This window comes from Archocentrus centrarchus, chromosome 17, assembly GCF_007364275.1.
Source record: "Archocentrus centrarchus isolate MPI-CPG fArcCen1 chromosome 17, fArcCen1, whole genome shotgun sequence".
Taxonomy (NCBI): Eukaryota; Metazoa; Chordata; class Actinopteri; order Cichliformes; family Cichlidae; genus Archocentrus; species Archocentrus centrarchus.
Window position 1 is genome coordinate 25,700,469 of NC_044362.1, and position 17,613 is coordinate 25,718,081.

The 17,613-nt window shown below is 42.7% G+C and overlaps 1 protein-coding gene across 1 annotated transcript in view; it reads right to left on the minus strand.

Annotated features, from left to right (window-relative positions):
- Positions 1-1,051: 1,051 nt before the first annotated feature.
- ankrd12 (ankyrin repeat domain 12) overlaps positions 1,052-17,613 on the minus strand; it is a 44,593-nt gene continuing 28,031 nt past the window's right edge. Inside the window, 14 exon segments of the mRNA XM_030751472.1 lie at positions 1,052-2,265; positions 3,586-3,681; positions 3,858-4,001; positions 4,249-4,347; positions 5,676-8,959; positions 8,962-9,051; positions 9,054-10,085; positions 10,416-10,455; positions 10,457-10,564; positions 12,047-12,189; positions 12,416-12,619; positions 13,889-14,029; positions 14,438-14,509; positions 15,840-15,990. Of these exon segments, the coding sequence (XP_030607332.1) occupies positions 2,080-2,265; positions 3,586-3,681; positions 3,858-4,001; positions 4,249-4,347; positions 5,676-8,959; positions 8,962-9,051; positions 9,054-10,085; positions 10,416-10,455; positions 10,457-10,564; positions 12,047-12,189; positions 12,416-12,619; positions 13,889-14,029; positions 14,438-14,509; positions 15,840-15,990 (5,790 nt within the window). The 3' untranslated portion in view covers positions 1,052-2,079.

A 17,613-nucleotide genomic window follows, 5' to 3' on the forward strand; every position in this document is an offset into this window, starting at 1 on the left:
TGCAATCATGTGTAAGCAGCTTGTTGACATTGTTCCACCCAAAGAGGTTTTTCTTCTTGCTACTTGTCTCAGCAAAGCCTGACATTAATAGAATTTCTTCACCTTCATCTGCCGGAGGAGGAAACTTTGTCTGAGCTGAGTTTAAGGCACGCATGTATGAGCAGGACCTGCCTGACATAAACAGTTTTGAAAGCGGTCACATGAGTTTAATTTTTGAGATAATCATTTTCTATCCTCATTGTGGATGTTTTGGTGATAACTTAAAAAGCTATATTTTTATGATATACACAAGTTACTGTTCCAAGCAGAGTTATTTAATGTAATGTAAAAAACATGCATGCTAACATTAGACAGCATGATAGCTGAGACCTGCCTTGTTGACTGTTGTCTACAAATGACAGAATTTGGCATTTGCCTAAATGAGTATTGTTTACATACCCACCCCTTTATGAACACAGTGTACCCATCTTCTGATGGCTGCTTTCAGCAGGATAACGCACCATGTCACAAACCTCCAATCATCTCAAACCGCTTTCTTGAACATGACTGCTCATCGTTACTTGGTCTCAATCCACTCAAATCAGTTATGCTGGCAGTCCAATGACACTCTTCCTGAATATTTGTAAGGTCAAAGGTTTAAGAAGAGAAACGAAGGCTTCAATAGCCTTTCTTACTCTTAAGACTTATTTTACAGTGGTAGCAAAAAGCTGCTCTTTTGTGGAGATGCTTTTTATTTTATGCTATCTGTAACAGAACAATTTTTTCCAAAATGACAAATTAAGTCGGTTGTGTAACTGCACATAGAGCAGAGTGGAGGTGCAGTGCTGTTTACAGTGACATCTACTGGCTGAACATAGTACCACCTCTAAATACGGTTTAGCCGAGGTGAATGAAAAGAACTTGGATTGTTACAAAGAACGAAGAATTACACCAACAAGAATGTAATTTCACAACAAATAAAATTTATTCAATTATATATTACAAATATCTACAAGTCATGTAACAAGTAAATATTAAAATAGACTTTTTTAGAACCATCGTTCAAAAGGCATTATGTTGAAAAAATAGGATTTGTTGTGATCTCACATTGAAACTGTAAAAGTATGTTTTTTTTTTTGTTTTTTTTTTGTTTCCTTGGAAGCCACAACAGACTTTAATGTGCACAAGACACAATGAACAACACATGAGGAGTGAGGCCACAAAAAGGACATAACACTATGGTGCAAAAAAAAGGGGGAGAAAAAAAAAAAAAAAAAAAAAGTTGAAACACTTAAGTAAACCTCACAATTAAGTCCACAGTACAGCTCTTTAGGAAAAAAGTACAAACAACGCAACGCATGCACAGCATTTAATTGCCAAAGTCAAAGAACACCAGCTGTGGGCGTGGATCTCCAGATGAGGAAGGAACAAACAGTAAAAACAAAACAGAAGAAAAAAAAAAAAAAAAAACAGAAGCCAACACATGCTTAAGATTTTAAGCCAACAACAACGAGAACATCACGGACAAAGAGGACACGCGATATATTAAAAAAAAAAAGAAAAAAAGAAAACTTTGGTCCATTAAAACATCAGACGGAAGAAGTTTACAATCAAAATATCTATCATTTTTTGTTTTTTTACAAGTTTAAAACAATAATTACATGGCTATTTACAAATGCACAATTTATGTATAAAATAAGTTAAAAAAAATTAAGAGCACAATCTGTACACAATGTATGAACACTCAGTTTGAAAACAATTGAAATCTTTCACTTGTGTGACCCTGCTTGATGAGGTGTTGTTGTCCACATGGTGCCTCCTCTTTGCTGCACCACCCGGCCCAGCTTCTGGTCTCGGCTCCCTGGGCTCTGTCTGTGGCCCGGCCGGTGCTCGTTCCCCGTCCTCGTGGGTGGGTGGCCGGCCTGTTTTGGACTCTAAAAGCTCTGGAATAAAATCGTCTCTTTTCTAAGTGCTCTTTTGTATTACTGCCTCCTTCTAAGTGCTTCACATTTTTTCCTTTCCTGCTCCCCCAACTGTGCAGGCTGCCGCTCGCGTCAGTAATTTGGCCGCCGCTGTGGCAAAGCGCGTCTGTCCTACGGCTCATATCGGGGTCAGGTCAAAGTCGTCGTTGACCTCCACGAGCGGGATGTAGAACTCGGGGATCTCAAAGATGCTGGTGGACTTGTAGGTGGCCGGGTCCAGCTCCTGCAGCTTGAGCTGCCATTCCAAACGCTGCACCGCGTTCAGAGCTGCCGCCTCATGCTGCTGCCTCATCAGAAGACACGTCTGTGGAGGGAAGAAAAAAGTTCATTACTTCATCCAACAGCTGTTCTCGTTTATGTTAAATGTCCATTTCCAAGAAGGAACTGGTGGAGTGACTAGGAGAAAAAAACAAAAACAAAATCAAAAGTAACCAGAAAGAAAAAACATTTTTCCCCACCCTGCTGTTAAACCCAGGCCAGACTGCTCCAAGCTGATAGGAAGGCAACAGTAACTCAAAAACACTCACTACGACAAAAGTTTGCAGAAGAGCATCTCTGAATGCAAAGCATATTGAACCCTGAAATAGATGGGCTGCAGCAGCAGAAGACCACACCAGGTGCCACTCCTGGCAGCTAAGAACAGGACACTGAGGCTACAAGTCACACAGGCTCACCAAAAACCGACAACACAAGACTGGAAAAAATGTTGCCTGATCTGATGAGTCTCAATTTCTGCTGTAATATTCAGATGGTAGGATTTTAATTTTGGGTCCCTCAGTACCAATTGAGCATTATTTTAAGTATTTAAACAGCCTACCTGAGTGTTGTTGCTGAACCTGTCCACCCCTTTATGACCACAGGGTATCTGATGGCTGCTTCCAGTAAAATAACGCGCCATATCACAAAGCTAAAATCATCACAAACTGGTTTCTTGAACATGACAATGAGTTCAGTGTACTCAAATGGCCTCCACAGTCGCCAGATCTCAATCCAATAGAGCACCTTTAGGATGTAGTGGAACTGGAGTTTTGCATCATGGATGTGCAGCAACTGTTTGATGCTTTCATGCCAATATGGATCAAAATCTGAGGAATGTTTCCAGCACCCTGTTGAATCTGTGCCATGAAGAATTAATGCTGTTCTGAAGGCAAAAAAGGGGGTCCAACCTGGTACTAGCGAGATGTACCCAACAAAGTGATCGGAAGTATAGCTGGTGACTCCTTTTTGGCATTAACCCCGTCTGCCCACAATCCTTCTCAGAGAACAAAGGCATATGAAATCAATTTGCTGCCTTGCTCTTAATTTGGAAGTTTGCTGCTAAATGATTACCCTGATCCTTCCCATCTTTTAACTTCCTGGCTCACTCCTGGCTTCCTGGGAATGGAAGCCAAGACATCACAAGATAAATCTCAGATGTATGATTTAAAAAAAAAAAAAAAACAAAAAACAAAAAACCCTCCAACATCTTTATCTCAGATGTAAAACGCAACAACCGACTAAAGCAACTGGTACAAAAACCAAGGATTACACTCACTGATGGACAAAAGAAAGTATTCACATATGAGATATTAAGCCCCAGCCAAAAAGTAATTGGCATATTTCTGACAATCTGCTCACGGCTTACCTTTAGTTTATCAAACTTGTCGTCGACATCTTGTAACCAGGACATGAACTGCCTGGCGTTGAATCGATCCCTTACTGAGGTTTTGCCATCATCACTCTGTAAAACAAAAATGATAAACTCAAACACACTCACTCTACCCCCATCACATTAACCAGAGAACATTTTCACCCACGTGAAAGTGATAGTGTTACAAAACTCACCTTAGTGTTCTACAGTTAAGCACACTGAACTGTAAAATACAAAACTCACAGACGTTGCTGAGCGTTACTGACCTGGACGTCCTGTGGCATGTTGTACACTTCAGCATCCAATAAAACTGTGCAGGCACTGAAAGGCAGAGTCTGATTGGCTAGTGTTCTTGCTGCCCGGTAATGGACTCGTAAGACTTCCTGTTCATTTGAAACAATCAGCTTTTCCTAAGAGAAGGAAAGAAGCCCAGTCATAAATCATGTGTGCCAGTGTGAAACATTTATTTAAGAAAAAACAAACAAAAAACAAACAAAAAACAATTGTTATATATATATATATATATATATATATATATATATATATATATATATATATATATATATAGGTCAGTTAAAATATTAGCTCTTAAAATATCTGAAGGTATAACACTGCTGACATTTAACAATGTGAAGATCCAACAGTGGGACTATGTACCCTTTCAATGCTGTGTTGCAGTCGTAGTTTCATACGGACAACCTCCTGCTGTTTGAACATCTCTTTCAGCTGCTCAGGTAACGACGGAGGTGGAGTTATCTGTTCAAACAATTTAAAAAAGGACAGACTGTTAAAAACACCATCAGCATTGCAGTCTGACGTCTGAGAGATGATTAAATAGTATCAGGTAAAGTTTAGTGCTCTAAACTAATTGGGTTTGTAGCAGTGACACTGTATATATGCAGAAAATACAGTGAGCAGCACGTAGACCCCCTTGACGCTTTAAAATGCTTTTGGCTGCTGCAGCTGTGCTGATAAATGACCAGTCCGTCAGGTAAGTGTGACACTCGCTATCAAATGCTTAAAACAGATGACAACACACGTTGAGAATAAACTGGTATGTTGGAGAAACCCTTTTATTTTTTGATATACCAACACTTTAACTTCTACTGCTCTTATTTTCTTGACCCTGTTACAAGTTTACTTATGTCACCACTTTATTTTTTACGTCTTTAACTCTTTTTTATTTTTTAAACTACATTTGTTCTAGGATGGTGCTGTGGTTAGCACTGTAGCCAGCCAGCTGCAGCCTCTGAGTGGAATTTACATGTTCTCCTTGTGCCTGTGTAGGTCCTCTCCAGATACTCTTGCTTCCTCTCACAGACCATAAAAACATCCTGGACAGTTTAACTGGTGATTCTAAATCGGCCCTAGGTGTGAATGTGAGGGAGAATTTTCTGTCTCTCTGTGTTGGCCCTGCGATGAGCCGGCAACCTGTCCAGGGTGTACCCGACCCGATACTGTTGTGGATGGACAGCTGGACAGCTCACCATGGAATGAGCTCATCAGTCCTTTGGCCAGATGAGCCATAAATGGATGGACTGCTCTTTCTCACTGCTCTGTTTCACTAAAATTTTAATCTAAATGTGTGGAGCTTTGAATACTTGCAAATACATGGATACATTTTTTTCTGGTATACATTTTCTGCCTAAGAATGCAAAAAAAAAAAAAAGCAAACGAATAAAGACAAGGCATACACATTGCTGATGACTTTACAGATTTGTTAAAGTGGTGACACTGTTATTCAGACCTGGGTCACGCTCCTCACAGCTTCATTAACACACAACAGTGGCAGGGAGAGCACATGGCCCAAAACACTTTATTCCTTTTGATGTTTTTACATTCCTTAATATTTAACCACAATTTCAGAAGTTTACCCCTGCCAAACACAACATGCAACAATCAAAGTACAGCTACGCAACTGGTCAGAATGTATATTCAACTACAGTTATGGCTCAGCTTATGAAACTTACTGTGATTTGTTCTTTTTAGCATGCGCTCACATTTTTTTTCAGCAGCTTAATTTTGAATCAAATGAGAATTCCTTGATACGGTTTGACTAAAAATCAGAAAAAATGATGACTCACAGTTGGTATACAGAGTTTGCTGAGTGGGTTCCCGTCTAGGAGGTAGGATCCATTAAAAGTCACGTATTCGTCATAATACTGTGGTGGCTGCGGGGTGACACTGCACAACACTTTGCGCTTCTCCTCGATCTTCTTGCGGATGTGCAGGAACTCGTAGTATGGGTTAGCCCTCTCTGTCTGGTAGGGTTCAATCTCCTCCAACTTTACAGAGTCCACAATAGCTGCTAGTGACTGCTGCTCCCTCTCTTGTTGAGTGGTGGAGCACGGCTGGGAGATCGACACCTTCGGCATCTTCCTCTTACGTGGGTGGGGCACGTGGATGTCCACTTCCTCATCTGCTGAACGAACCTTGAGCTTCGCTCCTGAGAATTCAGACTCCTGGTCTCCAGACTGTGGAGATGAACTCCCTGAAGTGTTGCTACTGACGTCTGTCGAAGCTGCCGGCTGGATGGTGCTTTGGCTCTGCTCTTCTAAAGCTGAAGATGACTCTGGTTCCTCCTCGGCAGGTGTGACCTCCATCGGCTCAGAGGAGGCCTCTGCTTTGGATTCAGATGAGCAGTCTGTACTCAGGCTACCTTCAATGGATGTACTCTCAGTTGTAGGAGAGACAGCAACACCGCTGCTGTTCTGCGAGTTTTGTGGTACATCTGTTGTCTCGTCAGCCTTGTGCTCAGGGGTCGTGCAGGACACGCTTTCCTTCTCCATCGGAGCATCGAGACATGGGCCTACAATGTCACTGGAAGGTCGTGATTTCTTGCAGTCTGGGTTATTTACATCCAAATCCTCTTGAGAAGGCTTTGACTCATCAGATTTGCTGAAACCTGGCAAGGACTCCCCTGCAGTGGAGGTGAGAATGTGCGAGCTGGTGGATGGTACAGGACTCCCGACCCCTTCTGTTCTCAAGTTTTCTGAATCCGTTTCCATATTTTCCAGTTCTGTTTTGTGAGCGTTCTCCACAAGTTTGTCTTTATGGTCAGAAACCTGCGTGATACCAGATTCTGTCTGCTGCTGATTCTCAATACCAGAAGACGGGAGTGGTTCTCTCTGCTGGAAGATTTTTGCGTTTGCGAGTGCTGACGGCTCAGCAGCTTGAGAAACTGTAGGTACTAATAGCTGATCAGATTCTTTAGTACCACATTCTATCTGTGAATTTTCCATCTGACAGTGGACATCTTGCACAACAGGGGGATCAGATACAGGAAGAGGTTTCTGTTCCGCAGACCCTGTTTGAGAACTACTGCACTGTAAGCTGCTGCACTGTGGAAGTGTCACGGTTTTACTCGGAAGATCTTTGTTTAACAGCTGTGTTGTCGAGCATCCAGCAGTGCTTCCTTCCCTCTCTATGACTGAATCAGTTACTGAACTTGAATTTTGTTGTGTACTCAGGCTCTCCTCAGTTTCTGAGATCTCCTTTACTCTCAGCTCCTCTCCTGGGATCGCAGTCAGGTTGGATTTTGACAGATTTTCAACAGCTTTACCTTCAGTTGATGAGTTGGCATCCTCATCCAGAATAGCCCTAAGGTAAGGAGATTCATGCCTCCCGGATATCATTCGACTACCTTGTGACACATCTGGAAGACTGTTGCAATCTTTATCGTGAACAGACGGCGACCTGGTAGCTTGAATGACGAGGGAAGACTGGAGAAATGCAGGTTGGGAGTCTGAGGCTTCCATGTTCACGTCAGAATCGTATTCTGCATTTCTGGGCGTTAATGTTGTTGCCTGACATGAATCCTCTGAGCTGGCAACAGAGACTAAAGAAACAGACCTGGACATGACTCCACAGCGGTCGCCCTCAGGGCGGGGTGATCTGGCCAGACAGTTTTCCACAGCTGAAATGACCTTTGCGCTCACAGAGGGCAGACTCTTCCCATCAAGTGACACGGTTCTGGGGCTAGTGCCGTCCTTCAGGGGTTTCTCTCTGCTGTGGATATCAGATGTTTCAGAGCTTTTCGATCGCGTTAGCTCCTTATTCAAGCATGGTTCTGTTTTTGTTCTGTCTTTAGGCTTGGACTTCCCCAGATCTGCCAGAGGCCGCTGTTTAAGCCTTTCCCGCTCTTTCTGTTTGAGTTTTTCTAGGTGCTTCCGATGCCACTGCTCAATCTCTTGGTCCTTCATGCTGAGCATGCGTTCAAAGCTGGTCTGCATCAGGTCATCGTTCACAAGCCTCTTTTCTTTGGGCTTGGCGTCTCGCGTTGCTGGCGGGGCTTTCAGTTTGGCCTTTTCTGCATCAGTCTCATTGGGTTTGGCCTTGCTGATTTTGGCCTGCTGAGAGCGGTCTTTGTGTCGCTCTTTATCCTTGTCTTTGTGTCTATCAGAGTCTCTGTCACGGTCTCGCCTATCGCGATCCTTCTCTGGCGTTCTCACAACTTCCTCCTTTGATTTTGTAGATAAGGACTTGCCGCTCTCAGAGAGATAGCTCTTCTTCTCTTCTAAAAGTAATTTCAGATTGGAGCTTGAGGAGAGAGTTCCATCTTTTATTTTATCTCTTCTTTTCCTGTCACAGTCCTTTTCTTTGGAGCGATCAGATTTACTGTGGTCTGTGGCCTTCTCTAGAGGTTTTCCTTTTCTATCAGAGTTTGTGCGATCCTTTTCTCTGTGATCTCCGACATTATAGTCTCTGTCCTGCCTCTCCTTATCAGACCGTTTGTCAAACTTATCTTTACTTTTCCTGCTGTCTTCATGCTTTTTTGTTGTGGTTAAAGATTTCAGCTTTTCATTTTCTTTGTAGCTTTTCTCTCCAGGCGAAATGGAAGAAATGGATCCTGCTCGCTCTTTTTCCTTCCAACGATCCACTAAATTCTGTGGTTCGGTTTTGTCAGTGTGTTCCGTTTTGACCTTTTTTTCCTTGTCGAGATGCCTTTTCTCCATTTTGTCTGAATCCTTTTCCTTTCCTGGGAGCCTCTTGTCAGTTTTCTCGCGTGAGCCTTTTTCTGAAGGCTCCAGCTGTTCTTGATCAGCTGTGATCCCACTTATGGGTTTATCCTCTGTCTCTTCTTTCATGCTGTTGCTCTGCAGCGACTCCTCAGGAATCCGCCCTGAGCCGTGGCAGTCCACCTTTTCGTCACGCTCGCTCAGCTTTGAATCCTTTACCTTCTCTTCTCTTCCAGCAGCCTCCTTCCGCTCTTTTTTCACGGTTTTGTCTTTTTCTCGCTCCTCTCTTGGCTTCTTTTCCTTGCTGCTGGAGTGTTTCTCCTTTGGGTTTCGCTCATCTTTCACAGGAGAGGAATCAGCAGTCTTCTGAAACGAGCTGTTGTCTTCACTTTCCTTTTTACTGGCAAAGGTTCATCTGTCTCATCACTTTTGAAAAAATTTTCTTTCCAGAACTCTCTGTCAAATTCCAAATTCCTGTGGCTGTCTTTCCTGGCCTCTTTTGCCTGTGGCGGCTCCGCTCTGCCTCGTATTCCCTCCGGTGTTTGTCTTTCTCTTTGTGTTTAAGTTTATGCTTCTTCACGACTTTGCCATCTAAATCCGTCTTCCGCAAGGCACCTTCATTATCTATACTGTTTCCTATGCTGCTGTCTTTGTAGGGGCTCAAATGACTGTCATCTCCATCCACACTGGAGTCTTTTTGTTGATGTTTGCTCTTTTCTTTGTGTTTACACCCCTTCGTGCTGGAGCCTTCAGTGCAGTAGTCTGTGTCTGTGTAGTGGTTGTATTTGACACCGTCCACCGGACATGAGCTGTCGCTGATGGAAACGCACATCTTTGTATTTTCCTGTTTGAGTGGTGTCTGTTTATCTGTCAGGCTGTGATTCAGTTTAGGAGATTTCATGGATGACAAGTGGAAGAGGTGGACGGATGAGTCATCTTTAGGACTGAAGGACATCTTGAAGGAGTCTTCCTCCCGACCCTTTTCTGTGCTTTCGGACACAGTCGCAAGAGAGAGGACTAATGTTTTACTGTTCTCCTTCCCATCCTCTTGGTTTTCCTTGTTTTTATTCTGGCTTTTGCTCTTCCTCTTAACTTTCCCTTTGTCCTTTTGCTCAGCGTTGTCCTTTTTTGACCTTGTGTCCGGCTTGACGCTCTCTGAGCTGTGAGAGCAGGTGGGGGAACTTCTTTTTTCCGAGAGGCTCTCCGTTTCGTCGCTGGACGTATCCGAGCTGCACTGGACGCGAGACGTCTTCTGCTTTTTGGACTTTGACAAGGAATCCCCCTTGCTGCTTTGTTTTACTGCCACGTGATTCCTGTCTTTGTCCTCCTTCTCCGACTGTCGCAGTTCCCTCCTGAGGATGTGTCTGTCATTCAGGGCTTTACTGAGGTCATCCTCCTCTTCTTCATCCTTAAATTCGTACTCATCCATCCCCGGCATGGACGACGATGCTTTTGTGGCTGAGTCCTTTTCAGTATCCGAGTCTTCCATGTTGTCATCTACGCTGGATGGATTGACAGACGGTGGGTCTTCAGATTCTGTGGAGTACAGCAGATCACTTTTAAATTGATACAATAACCAAACCAAACAAAAAAAAGAAAAATCAATGAAACACTTCATACTTTGACATAAATAGAGGCTGTTACTGCAGAGTAAATGGTATCGCAAATACAGAAACTTATTACACTATGTTACTAGTTTGATTTATTTCTACTGGTGAAAAACATGATAGTATAATCCTTCATATTATTCCTTATGTGTATTCATTCTGTGACAGTTAAGGGCTAAGCCTCATCTATGATGGATGTATTACTGGACGTCCTTATAAGGGTGTAAAAACAGAAATATTTTACAGGAAGGACGATCACCTGAAGAGCTGTCATCGTGGTCTGACACTGGCGCTTCTTCCCTTTAAAAGCTGTTCCAGCTCCTGAGAGTCTGCCACATCCACCGGGCGCTCTCCACGCTTGTTGGCTTGGAAAGCGTTACCGCCGTGACGAAGCAGTAGTTTCACAATCTACAGAAAACATAATGACAATTAAACTGATAAACTTTAGACAGTCAGACACACCTCACATAAAAAAAAGGTAAAAAAACAAATGCATATAAGAAAATACTTTACAGTTTAATTTAAAATGTGATAAAATACACTTCACTACAATTCCATACAATGCACTACTTTCAAAAATCAATGTAAAAACAAATTTAATGCCTACTGATTAAGGGTGACTTTATTCTTATTATAACGAGAAAAAGGTACAGATAATTTACAAAGGGATTAATAATACAATGTGCTACATGTGAATGCAATAACTGGCCATGTTTAAAATTTTAAATGAAATTTTCAAGCAAAATATTTATTTCCATTGATTGCATAACATTTAAAAACAAGCAAACATGTATTCAGTGTCGGCTGAGCCAGACAACATCTGAATGTAACAGCACTCTTTGACTCGTACTGTACTGTGATTGACTTGTACACCCATCTCATACATCCTTTATATTGGCAGTGCAATCCAAACAGAATTGGACTGCACGCAAGTATACCCGATTAAAATTTGGCTGATCTTGCTTTAAGGTCATCTTCTTGGGTCCGCTTTCAGTCCTGCTGCTATTTTTAGGTCGTTCACGAAGTCCCATTCTGATCACTTGCATATGCGGTCTACGATTTCACCACAGTCCTCAAACTTGCAGCATCCAAATTCCATGTCAGACTGGCTCTGCTTTCATGGCGGGTGGGGTGGGGTGGTGTACAACCAGCTATGACCAAGCAGTTTTCTGTAGTTTTCAGTTACAGAGTCCACAGTTTCCAAGCCTGAGTGTGTTAGGTCAGGAGTGCAAACAGGAGCATGCTTGTCAACTTTCACAAGGTTGTTATTCACTGTAAATTTATCCCAAGGTGAAACCGTCAACTCGCTCAAGTTCATCTAACATCCTGAGGCGTCTAAGGAAAACATTAAGCAGAAACAACCTGAACTGTGATGCGTGCCATCCTCTGCCGGCACACAGCGCATTAAAAACACAGTATTTCTGGTCACGTTGACATAATCTTGGCTCACCCTCCGCTCTACTTGCCAGATATGCCTCCATGCCAAATCCACAAATTCTACAAAATAAAATCCAAGTTGAAAGGTCGCCGTCTTGAAAAACTGGAGGCGATGCACCACACATCTCAGAGGCAGAAGAGCAAGAAGATAGAACAGGACTTCCGCTGAGTGGCCTTAAAGTAGCAGCTGCCTGGTAGCTGTCCAGGCATGAGCCCCTGAAGGGGTGATCAGCCAAATTTAAATCAAGTCGGGTTTACTTTTATTGTTTTAGGCTGATTTACGGAACTTTGAATCAAACTTTGTAAGTGCACTAAAACAACTTTTTTTTTTTTTTTTTTTTTTAAATATCCTGTAACAATTTTACGTCAGCCCTGGGCAGAGGCCTTAAACCGAGTTTGTAAGTGCAATATACTTTTAAGACCTGCGGTTAGGGACAAACTCAAAGCTCTTACATCTTTGTGCCCACTGCTGGAAGCATCATGAAGTGGTGTGTCGTCATCCAGACCCTGCGTATTCACCTCTGCGCCTGCTGCTATTAAGACCTTGGCCACATCATAATAACCAAGATTACAGGCTTCATGGAGAGGAGTCCAACCTGGTGAGGACAGGAGCAGAGTCGTCAAAAAATTACCAGCCGTTTTCTCCGTTTTGCTACATGAAATACTAACACCTGCATAGGCAGTAGCATTACGCAGACTGATTACAGCTCATCTTGAGAGATTAGCTTTGCATCAGCATCTGTTACTCAGGCTAATGTCATTATTAACAACTGCAGAGACACGATGAAAGCTGTTAAATGATCATCTGCTGCGGCGCCATACCTGCAAAGTCTTTGACATTGACATCAGCCCCCAGGCTAATGAGCTCTTTAACTTGCTTGGCGTCTCCTCGTATGGCTGCCATGTGAAGGGGAGTCTCCCCTCGCTCGTTCCTCTTGTTGACCTTGTCTTTCTGCCGAGACGAGGCACTGCTGGGGACTTTCTTCGGCACAGGGGTTGTTTGTGAGGGGTGACTGGGCGTAGAGTCTGGACATATGGGGAGGAGGAGGAGATAGAGAGGTGGGGAGAGAGATTTAACTGATGTTAATTGGGGTTGGGGTGCTTTCCTTTCTAGACTGAGCAACTACAGTGAATAAAGTTCAACTAAAACAAAATATATCTATTACGCTGCCCTACAATTTCAGGCTGTAGACACTTCAAGCAGCAACGGTTGAAGGGACGACTATGGAAACATGAAACGTGTTGCCACAATATTGGAAAATGAATATCACTAATGGAACCGGCATGGTTGTGCGTTGGTCCTAAACAGAGCCTACGCACAGCTTTGAGGACTGTCATTTATGAGACGTAGCTGTATGCTGTCACATTATTGAACAATGATGTTTTTTGGTGCACCTTTTCTTTGTGGTGAACTCTGCAGTCTCTCCCTTTCCTGTTCAAACCCACTTTTCAACCAATCAGCATTTGACCTATGCATAGCATCATCTTCGTCAGCTGCAGGCTGTTGGTTATTTTGGAGGACTGCCCATAAGCACATTTGCATAGGTTGCATACCCAGAATTCTGCGTAGCCAAATATCTATGCAAATGCACACAAATGCAGTGTCAGAATTTCCATTTAAGCAATACTAATATTTAGAAGAGCTAATTTACTAAGAAATGGAGACGGTCTTCATATGTGCTGTAGGACTATTTAACATCAGATCATCTGACGACTTAGTACAGCACCACAGACAGTATCATACATAGCTCAGGCAGACTGTGTGATGGAGAAAGTATATGTGCATTTCATTGGGATTGCTGGTCTTTTTGCAAAGAACTGTGTTCCCTTCACAACACAGTTTTAACCCCCTTCAAGCCCGGCTGCTTAATTCCCAAATATCCCAACCTGATTCTCTTAAATTCTGAGTTATTTACATAATTTATCAATTTTGAGAAATGCATCTCTTTGCTCTCAGAAACATTGAGAAGGTTATAGGTTTTTGCAGGCCTCACAATGTCAAACAGTTCCTTTAGTGATAAAAATGGAATGACTGGTTTTAACTAGAAAGCTTACACATGGACTTTCAGAAAATATACAGCAACCCTAACCCTTCCCTGAGGCAGCCATTTCCAGATCTAGTCTCCAGCACCAGCACAGTATCACTAACAAACAGCACGGATAAGATTTTTAAGCAGAAATATTAGATTGTTGTCCTACAATGAAAAACAAATGCCATCCTGAAGTATGACTCATCCAGCAGTAAATAAACACTGAGCCTTCTTGAAGAGAAGGTGAGAGGCTGGGTACACAAACCTGGACTGTTGGCTGTCATCTGCATTAGGAGAGCCATCTGTTTGCGCTCTGACAGTGGATACCCAAACAAGAAGTTTGGTGCCTGGGATTTCTTACCCCCAGCTTCCTTTTTCACCTTCTTCTTGTCTGGTCCATCTTTATCTGGAACAAGAATGAGTTTAGAGAAAAGTTTAAAAAAAAAAAAGCTTATCTTTGACAAGCTGCAATTTCATTGTGATTTTTTTCTCCTCTTTTTTTCTCCTCCCCTTGTATCTGTGAGCACGCAGAGAAACAGATGACAAGCATGAGGTTTAAAAAAGGGACGAATTAAAAAAAAAAAAAAAAAGAAGACAGCATTCTCTTAAGCCAGCCAAGTGCAGACGGCACTCCTTGGGCACCCCCCAGTCTCCGCCGATCGGTTGTTACTAAACACAGACATGCGTGAACTATAACAGGGGAAAGATGCAAGGCGAAAACACACACACGTGCATGTGTGTATGTGTGTTTACAGCAGAATAGTAGCGCAAAGTGGATGGACACGGGGGCTGAGGATCGGGCTGCAGCGATTACCTGCATATATCCTGCAGGGAGGCATTAATCTCTCTCCCCAGGTCTCACTCGACTGGCCTGGGTCTGAGTCATCTACAGTGCAAAGCAGAGAGGATGGGGAGGGGGGGTAGAGAGGAGGGAAAGGAGAGCAAGGAAGGGGTGGAAGGGTGGGAAAGCACTGCATTAACGCTCGCTCCCGCTCTCTCACTCTCCTCGTTTCACATGAACTCAAATACAGACAGCCACAAAGGCACACTCGCACTCCACGCATAGATTATGAGTCATGGCAACACAGGAGACAGGAGAGGAGATCCAGTCCGAGGCGGTCACTGAGGTTGCTTCTTTGCTTCGTTCTACAGCTGCCCAACAAAAAGGAACAGGGGAAGCTGCTGGAAAGCAAAGCCACTCTCCGAGCTAGTTTATTACGTGTGCAACATAAATTATACTTCCAAAATTGAGGGTTTTCATCTGTTAGAATGACACAGGACCACACAATGAAAATGATCATGCTGAGCTTTGCTCTACAGAGGAGATGAAGGCAAACCTGCAGGACTTCAAGCAGTCCATAAACATGGACTTTATTTATTATAATTACAGCCTTAGGATACCGTAACCTATTTTTAGGCCTTGAATCTGATAAACATATAGTTAAACTTTAACTAAACGAGGGAGGCAGAACAGTGTTTACACAAGTGAAAGAGAGGAAGAATGAGACATCTAATACTAAGCTGAGCACCTGAGTGAGCATTTTTATCAATAGTGACAGTTATTGGAAAATCTGTACACCATCAGTGAGATTCAAGTGCTTTTTACTGTGATGTTAAAACAAAAACTCAACCAACCAACCAACAAACCCCTAAACAAAAAACAAACTAAAACCTGTGTACAAATATTAAATACAGCAGTTACTGCACTGCATTTTCTTAAAAATTAATAAAAAAATGTCAGGTCTTACACAGTGCATTTGTAGGGGATTTATGTGACATTGGGGACCGAAAAGCTGCACTGCCAGTATTCATAACGAAGGAACGTGTAAACCAGTGCAACACTGTGACCTCTTGGTGGGCTTTTAACAGTTTGGGAGGAACAGTGGATATCACACTCTGGCTACACAGTTTTTGCTGGGCTTGGTCTTTGTTAATGGGTTTTGTAGCTAAGGGCAGAATTAAAGTATTGCCTAAACTATCAGGTGGGCAAGAGACATAAGAAAGAACATACTCATGAGTCTTCTACAGTCTCACAATACACACAACAGGCCACAAGTTCATCAGTGTGATCTGACTTAGACCCGTTTGCTAAACAAGCTTGACCCATTGTTGAGCACCTGAAGGAAGTGTTTAACCGGCCACCAGGGGGCAGTGTGCAGACATGGCATCGAGCCAGCAGCAGGGATGTCAGAAGGGGAAACAGCTACACTCCTTACCCGTGTCTGAGTCTCGCTCCTCTGTCCGGGGCGGACTGGTAGTGAAGGAGAGCTTGCGCTTCATGGAAGACCTTGCTTTCCCTTCCTTCCCCAGCAATTCACTCCGGTCCAACTTTGGAGTTTTGGTGAAAGGCGACAACTTGTCTTTGCTCTGTCAGAGGTGAGGAGGGAAAAAATCAAAACAAAAACAACACACACACAAAGAATAAAAATCAGGCACGTCAAGTGCAGCAGAGGTGTGGCCTCAGCTGAGTGAGTCTGGGTATGTAAACAAAGGAGCGATGGCCGCAAATAAACTCTGGCAGTCTCATTTTAAAAGCTGTGTCAACTAGTCTGACAACAAAAAGAATCGAGCTTAGTATGCAGGTGGTAGTTTCAGCTTCATGTGATTATACTGCAGGCCATGTTATCTCTGCAATATACAGTGCTTAGATGCTGCCTGCATGACTCACTTAAATCTCATTCCCAATGCAAAGTATCAAGGGAAGCCTAAGATCAGTTGACAGTTTATATAAGACTATAAACTGTCAACTGGATTTTAGCCTGTTGGTCAGACAAAACAAGATGATGGCAAATAATCTCAGATGTGTCATAAGTTTCAGACATTTATTAGCTAAACTGAGACAGAGATTAATGGATGTTGCTGTGATAAATAGTTTCTAGTGCAAAACAACATTTTAAATTTAATGGCTACAATAAAGAAAAAGCATAAAGCAAGGTTGGCCATGCATATTCTGAACTGTAAAGCTAAATCAAGAAAATTACCTACACACACAGGATGGCTTCCTATTGAACACAAGTACCACCTCATTTTGGTAATTTGCATTTCTTTAGTTGGCCAAAATCTGAGCCATAATTGAGCAGAAAACCCCCCGACAACACCCACTTCAAAAGACACAAGATGTTAAATATGATCCCTCCCACTTGCATCTGCTAATTGCATCTATGGTTATAATTTTTGGTTTTTGCTGTCTGAATTGAAATTAGTTTTACATGTGCGTAGAGGGACTATCTGATCCTACAGAAAATACACTAAGTCACGATGGAGGAGGGGCAAAACACTCCCGTATCAAACAAAACCTACAGCAATACCACTAATCTCTGCATTATCGCTGTGTCTTTCAGTTATGGGATTATTTTGCACTCTGAGCTGCAGACAAAGGGTTTTTTTTCAGTATCATTACTTTTAGTGTGCCGCACTTTGGTGCAGTAAAATACATTTCTGGCAGAAGGAAAATGTCTGCAGCGTGGTGCTTCTTTGATCTCACTGAAGCAATGTGCCAGCTGTGCAAAGCTGAAGTGTCTGGCACGGCTGAAAGTAGATGAGAGCTAAGATGTGAAGCACCTTTGCCTTAAAAACAAAAGCAGACACAAATTCTCCCCTGCATTTACGCAGAAAAGAGTAATGAAGCCGTGATTGTATAGCAATATAGGGGATAGGTTGTCAGCTGTTTTGCATGCAAATCATTTCAGTGCATCAGCTGGCTTAAAGCAAAAATAAATAAATACTGTGATAAGAATATGCTGTTGATAAACCGCAAGATTTTTCTTGTTCTATAGGTGGTAAACTAAATATGATCAAATAACATAGGCCAAACATGACAGCATCAATATTAACATGTACATGCATGGTAGCTGAAGTGTTTGACATTTACAGAACAAACTGAAATTAAAGAGCAGCTAGGAGGTTTGATGTGCTCCCTGCTGGTGCCCAGATGTTAGTGTTTCCAGTAAGCGGGTGCATTTACACATTGTAGCTCTAAAATCAAGAAAT